Source organism: Corythoichthys intestinalis, chromosome 11, assembly GCF_030265065.1.
Source record: "Corythoichthys intestinalis isolate RoL2023-P3 chromosome 11, ASM3026506v1, whole genome shotgun sequence".
Taxonomy (NCBI): Eukaryota; Metazoa; Chordata; class Actinopteri; order Syngnathiformes; family Syngnathidae; genus Corythoichthys; species Corythoichthys intestinalis.
Window position 1 is genome coordinate 41,448,452 of NC_080405.1, and position 12,044 is coordinate 41,460,495.

Genomic DNA, 12,044 nt, shown 5'->3' on the forward strand with positions numbered 1-12,044 from the left:
TCTGTGTGCTGTCATTTTTCCAAACTGTCTCAATACAAAACTGTGGTATAAAGATACTTTTTATTTGAAATGTCAGTTATTAATACATCATACAGTTATTAATACACACAAAAAACAGAACTTCACGATAGTATTGTTTGCATAAACCAGTGATAGACAACTATACCATTCATTTATTCAGTTTACACTGAAACTCATAATTCATTTTTTATTGCAATTCCTACAAAGGCCACTAGTTGACAGTATAATCAGCTACATTCCTCCAATTTTAGTAGAAGTTGGCCTTCCAATTTATTTAATGTTAGTAAACATACGTTCATTAAAATGTCACGTTAAAAAAAAAATCATTTTACAATGTTAACAAGTTTCATTAGTCGTGTTAGCTATTCAAGTAGTGAGGCATTGTTAGCAAGTAGCAGCTTAGCATTGAGCTGAGTGGGGATGCTACATAGATAGAGTTGATGCAGGTGTACCATACTATAAACATTTCAAAAGTGCTGTAAACGTATTACTTAAATGGTTCACAACTTCAGTTAAATTGCTGCACTATTAGTAAATATTTCAAACCAGGATTAGTATATCAAATTGGTGTTCAAAATTTCGGTTAGGGCTTCAAAATAGGATTAGGCTTTCAAATTGGGTTAAAACCAGGGTTAGGGTTTCAAATTAGCAGTGAAAACCAGGTTTATGGTTTAAAACTAGTGGTGAAAACCAAGTGGTGTTTTTCAAATTGGTCTTTAAAGTTAGGATTAAGGTTTCAAATTAGCGGTTAAAACCAGGGTTAGGGTTTCAAAGTAGTGTAAAGGTTTATATTAGTGTTTAAAATCAGTACTAGGGTTTCAAATTGGTGTTTAAAACAAGGGTTAGGGCTTTAAAATAGGATTAGGGTTTCAAAACAGGATTTGGGTTTCATATTAGCATGTAAAACCATCGTTAGATGTTTAGAATTAGTCTCAAAACTAGTGTTTATAAATTGGGTATTAATTTCGAAATAGGGTTTTAAAACTAGGGTTTCAATTTAGTATTTGAATCCAGGTTTAGGGTTTCAAAATAGGATTAGGGTTCAAACTGGTGTTAGGGTTTCAAATTAGGGTTTAAAACCAGATTTAGGTTTTCAAACTGGTGTTTAAAACCAGAGTTAGGGCTTCATATTAGCGTTTAAAACCAGGGTTAGGGCTTCATATTAGCGTTTAAAACCACGATCAGGTTTTCAAATTGGTGTTTAAAACCAGGGTTAGGGCTTTAAAATAGGATTAGGGTTTCAAACTAGTGTTAGGGTTTCATATTAGCATTTAAAACCAGGATCAGGTTTTCAAATTGGTGTTTAAAACCAGGGTTAGGGCTTTAAAATAGCATTAGGGTTTCAAACTAGGGTTACGATATCAAATTAGGGTTTCAAACTAGTATTAGGGTTTCATATTAGCATTTAAAACCAGGGTTAGGGCTTTAAAATTAGGATTAGGGTTTCAAATTATGGTTTCAAACCTTGGTAGCGTTTCTAAGTAGGGTTTCAAAATAGGATTAGGGTTCCAAACTAGTGTTAGGGTTTCATATTAGGGTTTAAAACCAGATTTAGGTTTTCAAACTGGTGTTTAAAACCAGGGTTAGGGCTTCAAAATAGGATTAGGGTTTCATATTGAATTGAATTGAATATTAGCGTTTAAAACCAGGATCAGGTTTTCAAATTGGTGTTTTAAACCAGGGTTAGGGCTTTAAAATAGCATTAGGGTTTCAAACTAGGGTTACGATATCGAGTTAGGGTTTCAAACTAGTATTAGGGTTTCATATTAGCATTTAAAACCAGGGTTAGAGCTTTAAAATTGGATTACGGTTTCAAACTAGGGTTAGGGTATCAAATTAGCACATAAAACCATCGTTAGATGTTTAGAATTAGTTTCAAAACTAGTGTTTGTAAATTGGGTATTCATTTCGAAATAGGGTTTTAAAACTAGGGTTTCAATTTAGTATTTGAATCCAGGTTTAGGGCTTCAAATTAGGGATTCAAATTATGGTTTCCAACCTTGGTAGGGTTTCTAAGTAGGTTTTCAAAATAGGATTAGGGTTCCAAACTAGTGTTAGGGTTTCAAATTTGGGTTTAAAACCAGAGTTAGGACTTTAAAATAGGATTTGGGTTTCAAACTAGTGTTAGGGTTTCATATTAGCGTTTAAAACCAGGGTTAGGTCTTTAAAGTAGGATTATGGTTTTAAACTAATGTTAGGGTTTCACGTTAGCGTTTAAAACCAGGATCAGGTTTTCAAATTGGTGTTTAAAACCAGGGTTAGGGCTTTAAAATAGCATTAGGGTTTCAAACTAGGGTTACGATATCAAATTACGGTTTCAAACTAGGGTTAGGGTATCAAATTGGGGTTTCAATTTCATATTAGTGTTTAAAACCACGATCAAGTTTTCAAATTGGTGGTTAAAACCAGCGTTAGGACTTAAATGTTTAGCATTACTGTTTCAAAACCAGGGCTATGGTTTATAAATTGGGTATTACTTTTGAAGTAGGGTTTTAAACTAAGGTTTTAGATTAGCATTTGAAACCAGGTTTAGGGTTTCAAAATAGAATTAGGGTTTCAAATTACCGTTTTAAACCTGTGTAGGGTTTCTAAGTAGAGTTTCAAAATAGGATTAGTGTTCCAAACTAGTGTTAGGGTTTTATATTAGCATTTAAAACCATAATCAGGTTATCAAATTGGTGTTTAAAACCAGGGTTAGGGCTTTAAAATAGGATTAGGGTTTCAAATTACGGTTTTAAACCTTGGTAGGGTTTCGAAGTAGGGTTTCAAAATATGATTAGGGTTCCAAACTAGTGTCAGGGTTTGAAATTAGCGTTTTAAAACCAGACTTAGGTTTTCAAATTGGTGTTTAAAACCAGGGTTAGGGCTTTAAAATAGGATTAGGGTTTCAAATTAGGGTTAGGGTATCAAATTAGGGTTTCACACTAGTGTTAGGGTTTCATATTAACATTTAAAACCAGAGTTAGGGCTTTAAAATAGGATTAGGGATTCAAATTAGGGTTAGGATATCAAATTCGGGTTTCAAACTAGTGTTAAGGTTTCATATTAGCATTTAAAACCACAATCAAGTTTTCAAATTGGTGTTTAAAACCAGGGTTAGGGCTTTAAAATAGCATTAGGGTTTCAAACTAGGGTTACGATATCAAATTAGGGTTTCAAACTAGTATTAGGGTTTCATATTAACATTTAAAACCAGGGTTAGGGCTTTAAAATTTGATTACGGTTTCAAACTAGGGTTAGGTTATCAAATTAGCATGTAAAACCATCGTTAGATGTTTAGAATTAGTTTCAAAACTAGTGTTTGTAAATTGGGTAACTATTTCGAAATAGGGTTTTAAAATTAGGGTTTCAATTTAGGTTTTCCAACTGGTGTTTAAAACCAGGGTTAGGGCTTTAAAATAGCATTAGGGTTTCAAACTAGGGTTACAATATCAAATTAGGGTTTCAAACTTCATATTAGCATTTAAAACCAGGGTTAGGGCTTTAAAATTGGATTACGGTTTCAAACTATGGTTAGGGTATCAAATTAGGGTTTCAAACTAGTGTTAGGGTTTTATATTAGTGTTTAAAACCACGATAAAATATTCAAATTGGTTCAAACCAGCGTTAAGACTTTAAAATTGGATTAGGGTTTCAAACTAGGATTAGAATTTCAAACTAGTATTTGGGTTTCATATTACTGTGTAAAACCAGTGTTAAATGTTTAGCATTACCGTTTCAAAACCAGGGCCAGGGTTTATAAATTGGCTATTACTTTTGAAGTAGGGTTTTACACTAAGGTTTCAGATTAGCATTTGAAACCAGGTTTAGGGCTTCAAATTAGGGTTTCAAAATAGGATTAGTGTTCCAAACTAGTGTTAGGGTTTCATATTAGCGTTTAAAACCAGAATCAGATTTTCAAATTGGTGGGTTAAAGCCAGTGTTAAATGTTTAGCATTACCGTTTCAAAACCAGGGCTAGGGTTTATAAATTGGGTATTAGTTACGAAGTAGGGTTTTAAACTAGGGTTTCAGATTAGCATTTGAAACCAGTTTAGGTCTTCAAATTAGGGTTTCAAGATTGCATTAGGGTTTCAAATTACCGTCTCAAACCTGGATAAGGTTTCTAAATTGGGTTTCAAAATAGGATTAGGGTTCCAAACTACAGTTTGAAATTTATGGTTTGGGCTTATTTGATCAGGTTTTAAAATTTTGCAGTGGGTTGAATTAAGGCAAGGGTTTCTAAATTGGTTTTCAACCTAGCATTACGGTTCGGAACTAGGGTTCCAAAATTCAGTTTAGGATTTATAATTAGGGTTTCAAACTAGGGTTAGGGTTTCAAATGCGTTATAATAAAGTTTAATTTTATATCAGCATGTTGTAAATATGCCTATATGTATATGGCGTCTATGTTAGCAGCTATCTAATTAGCATTTGCTAAGTGATTATGCTAACTATTATATATTTAATAATAATTATGAATAAGTTGATATGTTTTTAAAGAATACACGAGAATGCATGTGTTAGACCGATGAACCATACTATTAATATTTCAAAAGTGCTGGAAACATCTTCCTGAATGGTGCAATTGACACTATATTCAACAGATTGCAGTAGTTTTGTTAGAATAAGCAGTCGACGAACACAAGCTGCCGCCCTGTCAAAAGCTGCTTTGGGGCAAAAGGCAGCATAAACCCTGGACTGGTCGCCAGTCAGTCACAGGGCCATCTTTGGTGAGCAGACCTCGACGGATAGATGCTGTCGCTTCAGTGCGTCAGCCGTCGAGGGAGGAAGAAGATAGCCTTTTGTCCAATGTGCGTCCGGGGCCCCAGCTTAGGTTTCCCATTTTTCTTCAATGCCACGTACCAGCTGTTCTCCCGATACTTGTGGGACTGGTATGTGTTGTAGTGGTTCTCCTCCAGCCTCTCCAGGAAGTGACACTCGTCATTTACAGACGGCTGAGAAATGATATGCCATCAATGTCTAAAGTCATTTCAATAAAATGTCATTAGAATGTTAAATGATCTGGTATCCGAGTTGAAGGACTCACCGATGCGTACAAGCGGCCGTCCTCATTCATGGCTAAATATGTTCCCGTTTCTCGCCCTTGGATTACCACCACACCTGGAGCCACAGCTTTCAGTTGCAAAAGAACTGGCATGTACAGAAAATGTCAGATAATAATAGAAAGGGAATCTATTGATATAAAAAAGATTTGCTGACTCGCACAGTCACACACAAATTTCGAACAAAAAAATTTTGGCCTGATTTTTTTGCCAAACTTGGTGAAAATTCTAGATCATAACAAAAGAGATTTTTTTTGCTTTAAAAATGTCCAAAAGCAACCATCAAGTATGTCTGCAAGTAGGACTGAACGGGCCCTCACAGTTTTACGCAACTCAGACGGCACGCAGCTAAGGGTGGTGGCAGATCGTCCCCCTCTCATCATCTCATGAGAAACTAACCTGTGATGGAAACACGAGTTGTGGGCATGGCTGACTGAGATGTTTTTGTATATCCTGTGATGAGGAATAGTCACACACCTAGGTGAAAAAAAAACTATTGAAGAGGGTCCTACATGACACTCAGTGGATCAGCTGAGTCCTTTGAGGACGTCTGGAACCCTTTTTTGGTATATGTTAAAAGCGCAGAATGTCATCTTTGTATGGATGTTTGAACTTTGCCCCCAATATTTTGGGAATATTAGTTTTTCTTGAGCTGTGCCTTTTTTCCTTTTAAACGGGAAAATAATCATAGTTTTTTATTTAGTTTTTTTTTTGAGATATGTGCCCTGGGTTTTGGGTGGGTTGAGGTTTTTGTGTGTGTGTGTGTTTTTTGTTTTGTTCTTTTGATATGGTGGAAAAGGACAAAAAATGCTCACATCTTGTTACTTAATTATGTCATGACTTATGTGACCAATAAACAAAGTTTCCAAAGAAGAGGGTCCTACAAAATAGGAGGCACTACTGAGCCTTGCAGCCACGCCCTTATTCAAAACCAGAATTAATCCTCTAATTGGGCCAATTCGACAAAGTGTGCCAAATTTCGCGGTTGTATAAGCTGCCTAAGTCCCTAAAGAAATCTACTTCCTTATCATGGCAAGAAAGGATCGTGATGGCAACAGACACGGACATGTGGTGCTGGCCTTAAAATATAGGATTACAAAGGTCTAGTAACTACACTGACCAACCTGAAAGGAAGTGGACAAGTACAGTATAAGTAAAATGAGTGACTTTTTGTTGCCACTAGTAGGCGCACTAGGGTTGATGCAAATAACCCATCAAAACTCATCAAACCAATAGTTTGGCGCAGATATGTTGTATATTTGCCAAGTTATTAGTGTTCAAAATTTATGGTGACGGTCATTTTCACTTTCCTGTCTGGACCCCTCTGCTTTAACGAAACCTCAATATTTTTCATCAGGCACCTGAACACATGTCTTAAGGCTCCTCTGATGCAGGTTTGAGGTCAATGATTTTCTTTTATGTATCTGCAAATTGTGGTGTTTTTTCGAGCATGCTAAGGCCTTCAAATTGTCAATAATCCTTTTCATTACAATATGGCTCTCGCACCACTTGGTGCTCGGGGCCCTCGCTAGTTCGCGGACTCAGTCCATCACGGATTTTTTTTGTTAATTAATGAATAAATAAATACAGATGAGCAGTCAAGAGCCAATCATGTAGTCTCACTCTCCCTCCTGCTGATCTTTGTTGGTCAGGCAGTGCACTGGAGTTGCTTATTAAAGTTAACGATGATTGATAGATGTTTAATGTTTGATCTTGGCACAGATGCTTGGAAGCGAAGCTTCAAAGAGCCGCATGCATCAATCATCAGCAACAATTAAACAGTTGCTGTGGCAACTCTTTGTTTGTAAGTGAGCAGCTTGAGCGGATTTGAGTGGACTCTCTCAATGAAGCATTTAATAAAGACGAGCATTGTTCTACTCTATTCTTGTTTAAAAATAATTCGGAGGGAAAGCATGATGTTTAAAACTTATCGTAATTATTACATTTGAAGTGCTTAAAAACCATCTATTAAAATTTATATATTTCCAACGCAAAATCTGAATAAATACATTGAACACACAGAAAATGTTTTTTTTTGAGGGGTGTGGGGGGGGGGGGCGATACATTGCGGTTTTTCACTTATCGTGGCGGGTTCTGGTCCCCTTAACGGCGAAAGATGTGGGATCACTTTAGTCCTTTAGTTTTTATCATTTTTATGGAAAATTGTCGCTACCACCCTGCGGCCTATGGTATTACATTTAGCAGCAAGTAAGCTTTTTTTTTTTTTTAAACTGTTAATGCTTAAAAAAATAATATTATTTTAGAAAAATAATACACCACTACAGAGATAGTGGTGACTTTTTCTTCAATGAATGTAATAAAAACTAGAGATGTCCCGATCAATCACGTCATTTTCAAAGTATCGGAATCGGCAAAAAAATATCGGACATGCCTTTTTTTAATACATACATATTTTTCAATTAAATCGTTTTCCAATTGTATTCAACGTTACAGACATAATATGTTATTCTCATCCAGAGTCTTTAGTTTAGGCTTAAGGTAGGGTTGTCAAATCTATCTCGATAATGGCCGTAATTAATTTTTTAAAAAATGTATCACGTTAAAATATTTAATGCAATTAATGCATGCGCTGCACGACCCACTAACGCATTGTCGCGCTCATTCTGTTATGGCGCCGTTTTACCTATATAGAGAGCTAAAAGGCAGCTTAAAAGGAGTAGAGTGATTTTGGCAGCATTTGGAGCCTTTTTTTAATTGGCTAAAGCCTTACAATCCCTCTCCCTACGATTAGAAATAACGTGCGACGCAAGGTAGTAATTGATCTTTTTCTTAACACCCTATGTTATTTCCCAACGCAGAGAATATATATCAATTGGTAGCACTACGCACAGTCATGGTTGCACTTCCCATCATGCATTTGGGCATGGCTACAGTATCACTTACTGAAAGCTCAACAAATGCACTAGATGACAATATTTAGTCACAACTAACAAAATCACATTTATCCTTTAAGAATTACAAGTCTTTCTATCTGTGGATCCCTCTCACAGAAAGAATGTTAATGATGTAAATGCCATCTTGAGGATTTATTGTCATAATAAACAAATACAGTACTTATGTACTGTATGTTGAATGTATATATTCGTCCGTTCGAGTTTTATTCATTTTTTTCTTAATGCATTGCCAAAATGTATATGATCGGGAAAAATTAGCGGGAATGATTGGAATTGAATCGGGAGCAAAAAAAAGCAATCAGATCGGGAAATATCGGGATCGGCAGATACACAAACTAAAACGATCTGGATCGGATCGGGAGCAAAAAAACATGATCGGAACAACCCTAATAAAAACCTTCAACCCTTAAAACCCTAAAACGTATACTTATTGATTTTTTAAAATGTTGATAAAATCTAAATTAATGAATTAAAGTATAATGTTAATAGAATGTCAGTTAATGGAATAAAAATGAATAAAAACAAATAGACTCAGTTTTTTTTCACCCATAGTAATTTAACTCATTGCATGCCATTGACGGAAACAGACGTCCCATTTAAACATCTTTCAGTGCTATTGAAGGCGCTAGACGTCCAATTCATTTTGACTGGGAGAAGTGAATGAACATTTGTTCACTTGCCCCTCAAATGAAGGAGTGGGTTAAAAAGAGAGAATGTTTAAATAATAATAATAATAATAATTTGTGCAAGAAGGGTTTAAGATCTACATTTACAAAAACACAATTTTAGGACACAAACCTTGAAGTGAAAGTTTCTGACGTGTGAGTTCATTCATACATTACAAAGTCTCACTCCGGCATGTCAGCATGTATTCTAATTTTTACAAGTATTTAGTAATTAATAAAAAAAAAACCTTACAAATTTGTTCTGGAACCCTCTGTGCTATGTGGTACCCAGTGTCACCTACAAAAACAAAATTGCCATGCTCATACTTCCATTTATATATGAAGAGTTTCATTTGCGTAGAATTGCATCATCTTTTTTTTTTTTTCCCTCAAATATATATATCAATTTTTGCATAGTTCATCAACATGTCAAATGGACAACATATTCGTTGTAGGCAGCTTTTGTATTAGACCACTTTTCTGGTTGAAAGCTTACCGTGGACGTCCGTTTCGTCCCTCTGGCCGCAGACCGTTCCGTCGGGCAGGATCTGGAGGTGATGACCGCCGTTCATGCAGTACAGCCGGGTAGAAGACATCCTCGAACGGGCCTCCAATGGCGAAGTGGGAGGGGCTCCCACGTCTGATTTTATTTATTTATTTATATCTTTTGGTGCGTGCATGCGCGCGCACGAGGGCACACTGGTGCGGATGGAGGCACGTCCCCGAGGTGGAGCCCTCCCGAAAGTACGGAGGACGAACAGGGACATTTTTACACTATTCCAAGCCTTTTTCAATATACGTTGGCGGCTAATGACGGCGCTAGACGTCCAATCCATTTGAACTTGGAGGGTCTGGCAGTGTTAGAATGCATTGCAACCTAACCATTTCAGTGATTAATCGCAATATTATTTGACTGATTAATGCGTCATTTACTCATGCACAGCCAATGATCGTTTCAGTGGCTTTGACAACAATGGATGTCTAATCCATTGAGCCTATGAGGGGTTGGAAAATGTTAGATTTCATCATTTAATCTCAAAATTTGATAAATTACAAAAGAAATCCACTGGTTAATCTATCCAATTCAGTGATAAATCAATCATTAATTCATTCCAGGGGCGTAACCGGGGAGGGAGGGGGGTGGGGGTGCATTGAGGCGTCCCGTCCCATTAGGCAAACCAGGCAATTGCCTAGGGCCCCCCAGCCTGAAGGGGCCCCCATATGGCCAATAGATTTATCACACACAGCTATACTGCACTGTTGCAGCAACAAGTATAGGGAGTATTTCAATACCATGGAATCATTTGGCAGATTCTCTAATGATTCTGTTATCAATCCCAATCAGCATGAACCATGTCACGTAAATTATACATGTTTAAAAAAGTCCAATCAGTTGTTAATACCACATGATTGTTTAAAGAGTGACTCACCAAGTACTCTCTGGAAAGTCCTTGCCGAGTTGAATTACGTTGAGTTTCACAGGCCACCTCATTACTCATGTGACTACTTAAAAAAATGGTGATTTTTCCCAAAAAGTCTATTAATGGGTCTATCTTATTCCTCGTCGAATACTCTATAAGAAAAATATAACATGTTTGCATCTAAAATAATACTAAACAATTTTATTTGCAAATTTAATACTCATTTCGGTCGGTAGTCCACCAATCAGTGGTTTTTACGGAATAATTTGAATTTGGTGGGTTGTAGGGCCAATCTGACTACTGATTTCACACAAAAGTATATACCTCTGAATCCGATGGCGGTATTTTTGTGTTGCTATTCTTTCTTCTATTGCTCCAAGTCCAACTGACTGTCTTACTTGCGCACACTTGAAGGGCCCCATGTTGCTTGTTGTCTGGGGCCCCTGGGGACCCTTGCTACGCCTCTGGGTGGGGGACACACGCTCTGCCCACCCAAAGAAAATTGGATGTAGTACTAACGGCAGTCTGGGCACCGCGTATGGTATCCCATTCATATAGTACTGATGTGTTGTAAATTTTTACAACTTTTTTCATTTTTACGTAGGAACCAGCTGTTTTTGAGAAATGTACCCAATCTGTTTGGTCTTATTAATGTCCCGTCCCCAGCAAAAGGTCTACATGCAGGTTATGCTGTTATAGCGTCCCTACCAATGTTGAGACCAAACCTCCGCCCTTGATAACAATTTGAGAGAAAAAGCATGTTATTTTGCCTCATTCAAATCTTAATATCTGAACATTTAAATATATAAACTAAAGTGAAATCATATTTGTAAATGAATGGCTTCTAGTTTTTGAAATGTAAATAAACCAATCTATTGTGATAAAACAAAATTGCAATAACTGCATTAACCATCAAAGTGAAGTCTAACTGTAACTGTAGTCTTGAAACAAATCTGAATAAGGAAAAACATCGCAATAAAATAATGCAAACTGGTTAAACTTGAGAGTAGCTAAGATCTGTCATGACAGAACATTGCTTCAATGATATCTGGCGCCATCTAGCGTCGTGAATAAAGGTGGGAATCTTTGGGCACCTAACGATTCGATTACGATTCAGAGGCTATGATTCGATTATAAATCGATTATTGATGACACCCTCCTCCCCGCTATTAGCTGCTTTTAATGTTTTGTACATTAGTTACAAAAACTGTTTAAAAAAAAAAAAAAAGCGACTATTTCAGTATCAAGTTAACAGTTAAAAACAATAAATAATATACTCAAATCCCCATTCTGTATCAGCAGCTTTAAACTACATTCAATTAATTTAATGTTGCGAATCAACTCTAAAAGTTGTTAAAATTGCTCCCGTTATTCCATTATTTTCCTTTTGTGTACTTTCGAAATGTGAAAGTTTTAAAACTATTTTAAAGATTGATTCAAGTCAATATTTTACCGATTTAGGAGTATTTTAGATAAAAAGTTAATTAGGTTTGCTTGGAAGGTTCGCTACAACAGCCTTGCAGGGAAGTCTACTGCTTTAAGATGGCGGCCGTTTACTAACGCCCGCATCTAGCTTTCTGTACATGTGCTGCTAACGCCACCGAGTCTATTTTGCATCTAGTCCTATATAAATATGATATCTACTGCAACATTATGTGGACGTACTTAGTAGCAGCTGTCGGCAGCAGTCAGGAATGTTGTTGTTTTTTTATCTCGCGGCATGAGTTGAGCTAGAGGCGTGAGTTGAGCATTGGCATTACCCGAGGGGCCGGGTAAAGACAAGTATGATGTTTAGCTACTCTCGCTCCGTTCCTCATTGCGTCCTGAAGACCGCGCGGCGCACTGAGTGTGTTTTACGGACAGCGGAAGCTTTACTTGACACATTTCAATAATCGGAATCTGGATGTTTGTGAATCTTTCTCGAATCTTCCACTGCCGAATCGCGAAAAATCTAAGAATTGGAAATTTCGCACACCTC

At 36.7% G+C, this 12,044-nt stretch overlaps 1 protein-coding gene across 2 annotated transcripts; it reads right to left on the reverse strand.

The window, feature by feature from the left end:
* Positions 1-31: 31 nt before the first annotated feature.
* On the reverse strand, positions 32-9,541 carry fgf1a (fibroblast growth factor 1a). Of its 2 annotated transcripts, XM_057850700.1 has the most exons (4): positions 9,142-9,541; positions 8,899-8,943; positions 5,050-5,153; positions 32-4,957 (listed from the first exon to the last, which is right to left on the reverse strand). In XM_057850700.1, the coding sequence occupies exons 1-4, from the start codon at positions 9,239-9,241 to the stop codon at positions 4,766-4,768; spliced, it is 441 nt and encodes a 146-aa protein (XP_057706683.1). In that variant the 5' UTR covers positions 9,242-9,541; the 3' UTR covers positions 32-4,765. The 2 variants fall into 2 exon arrangements, with proteins under 2 accessions (XP_057706683.1, XP_057706685.1); XM_057850702.1 differs by lacking the exon at positions 8,899-8,943.
* Positions 9,542-12,044: the final 2,503 nt, after the last annotated feature.

Excerpts from the sequence above, each read along its gene's own strand:
- fgf1a (XM_057850700.1), bottom strand. The coding sequence starts at position 9,241 with ATGTCTTCTACCCGGCTGTACTGCATGAACGGCGGTCATCACCTCCAG. Across the intron at positions 8,944-9,141 it reads GGACGAAACGGACGTCCACG|GTGACACTGGGTACCACATA; the intron begins GTAAGCTTTCAA and ends TTGTTTTTGTAG. Across the intron at positions 4,958-5,049 it reads ACGGCCGCTTGTACGCATCG|CCGTCTGTAAATGACGAGTG; the intron begins GTGAGTCCTTCA and ends ATCATTTCTCAG.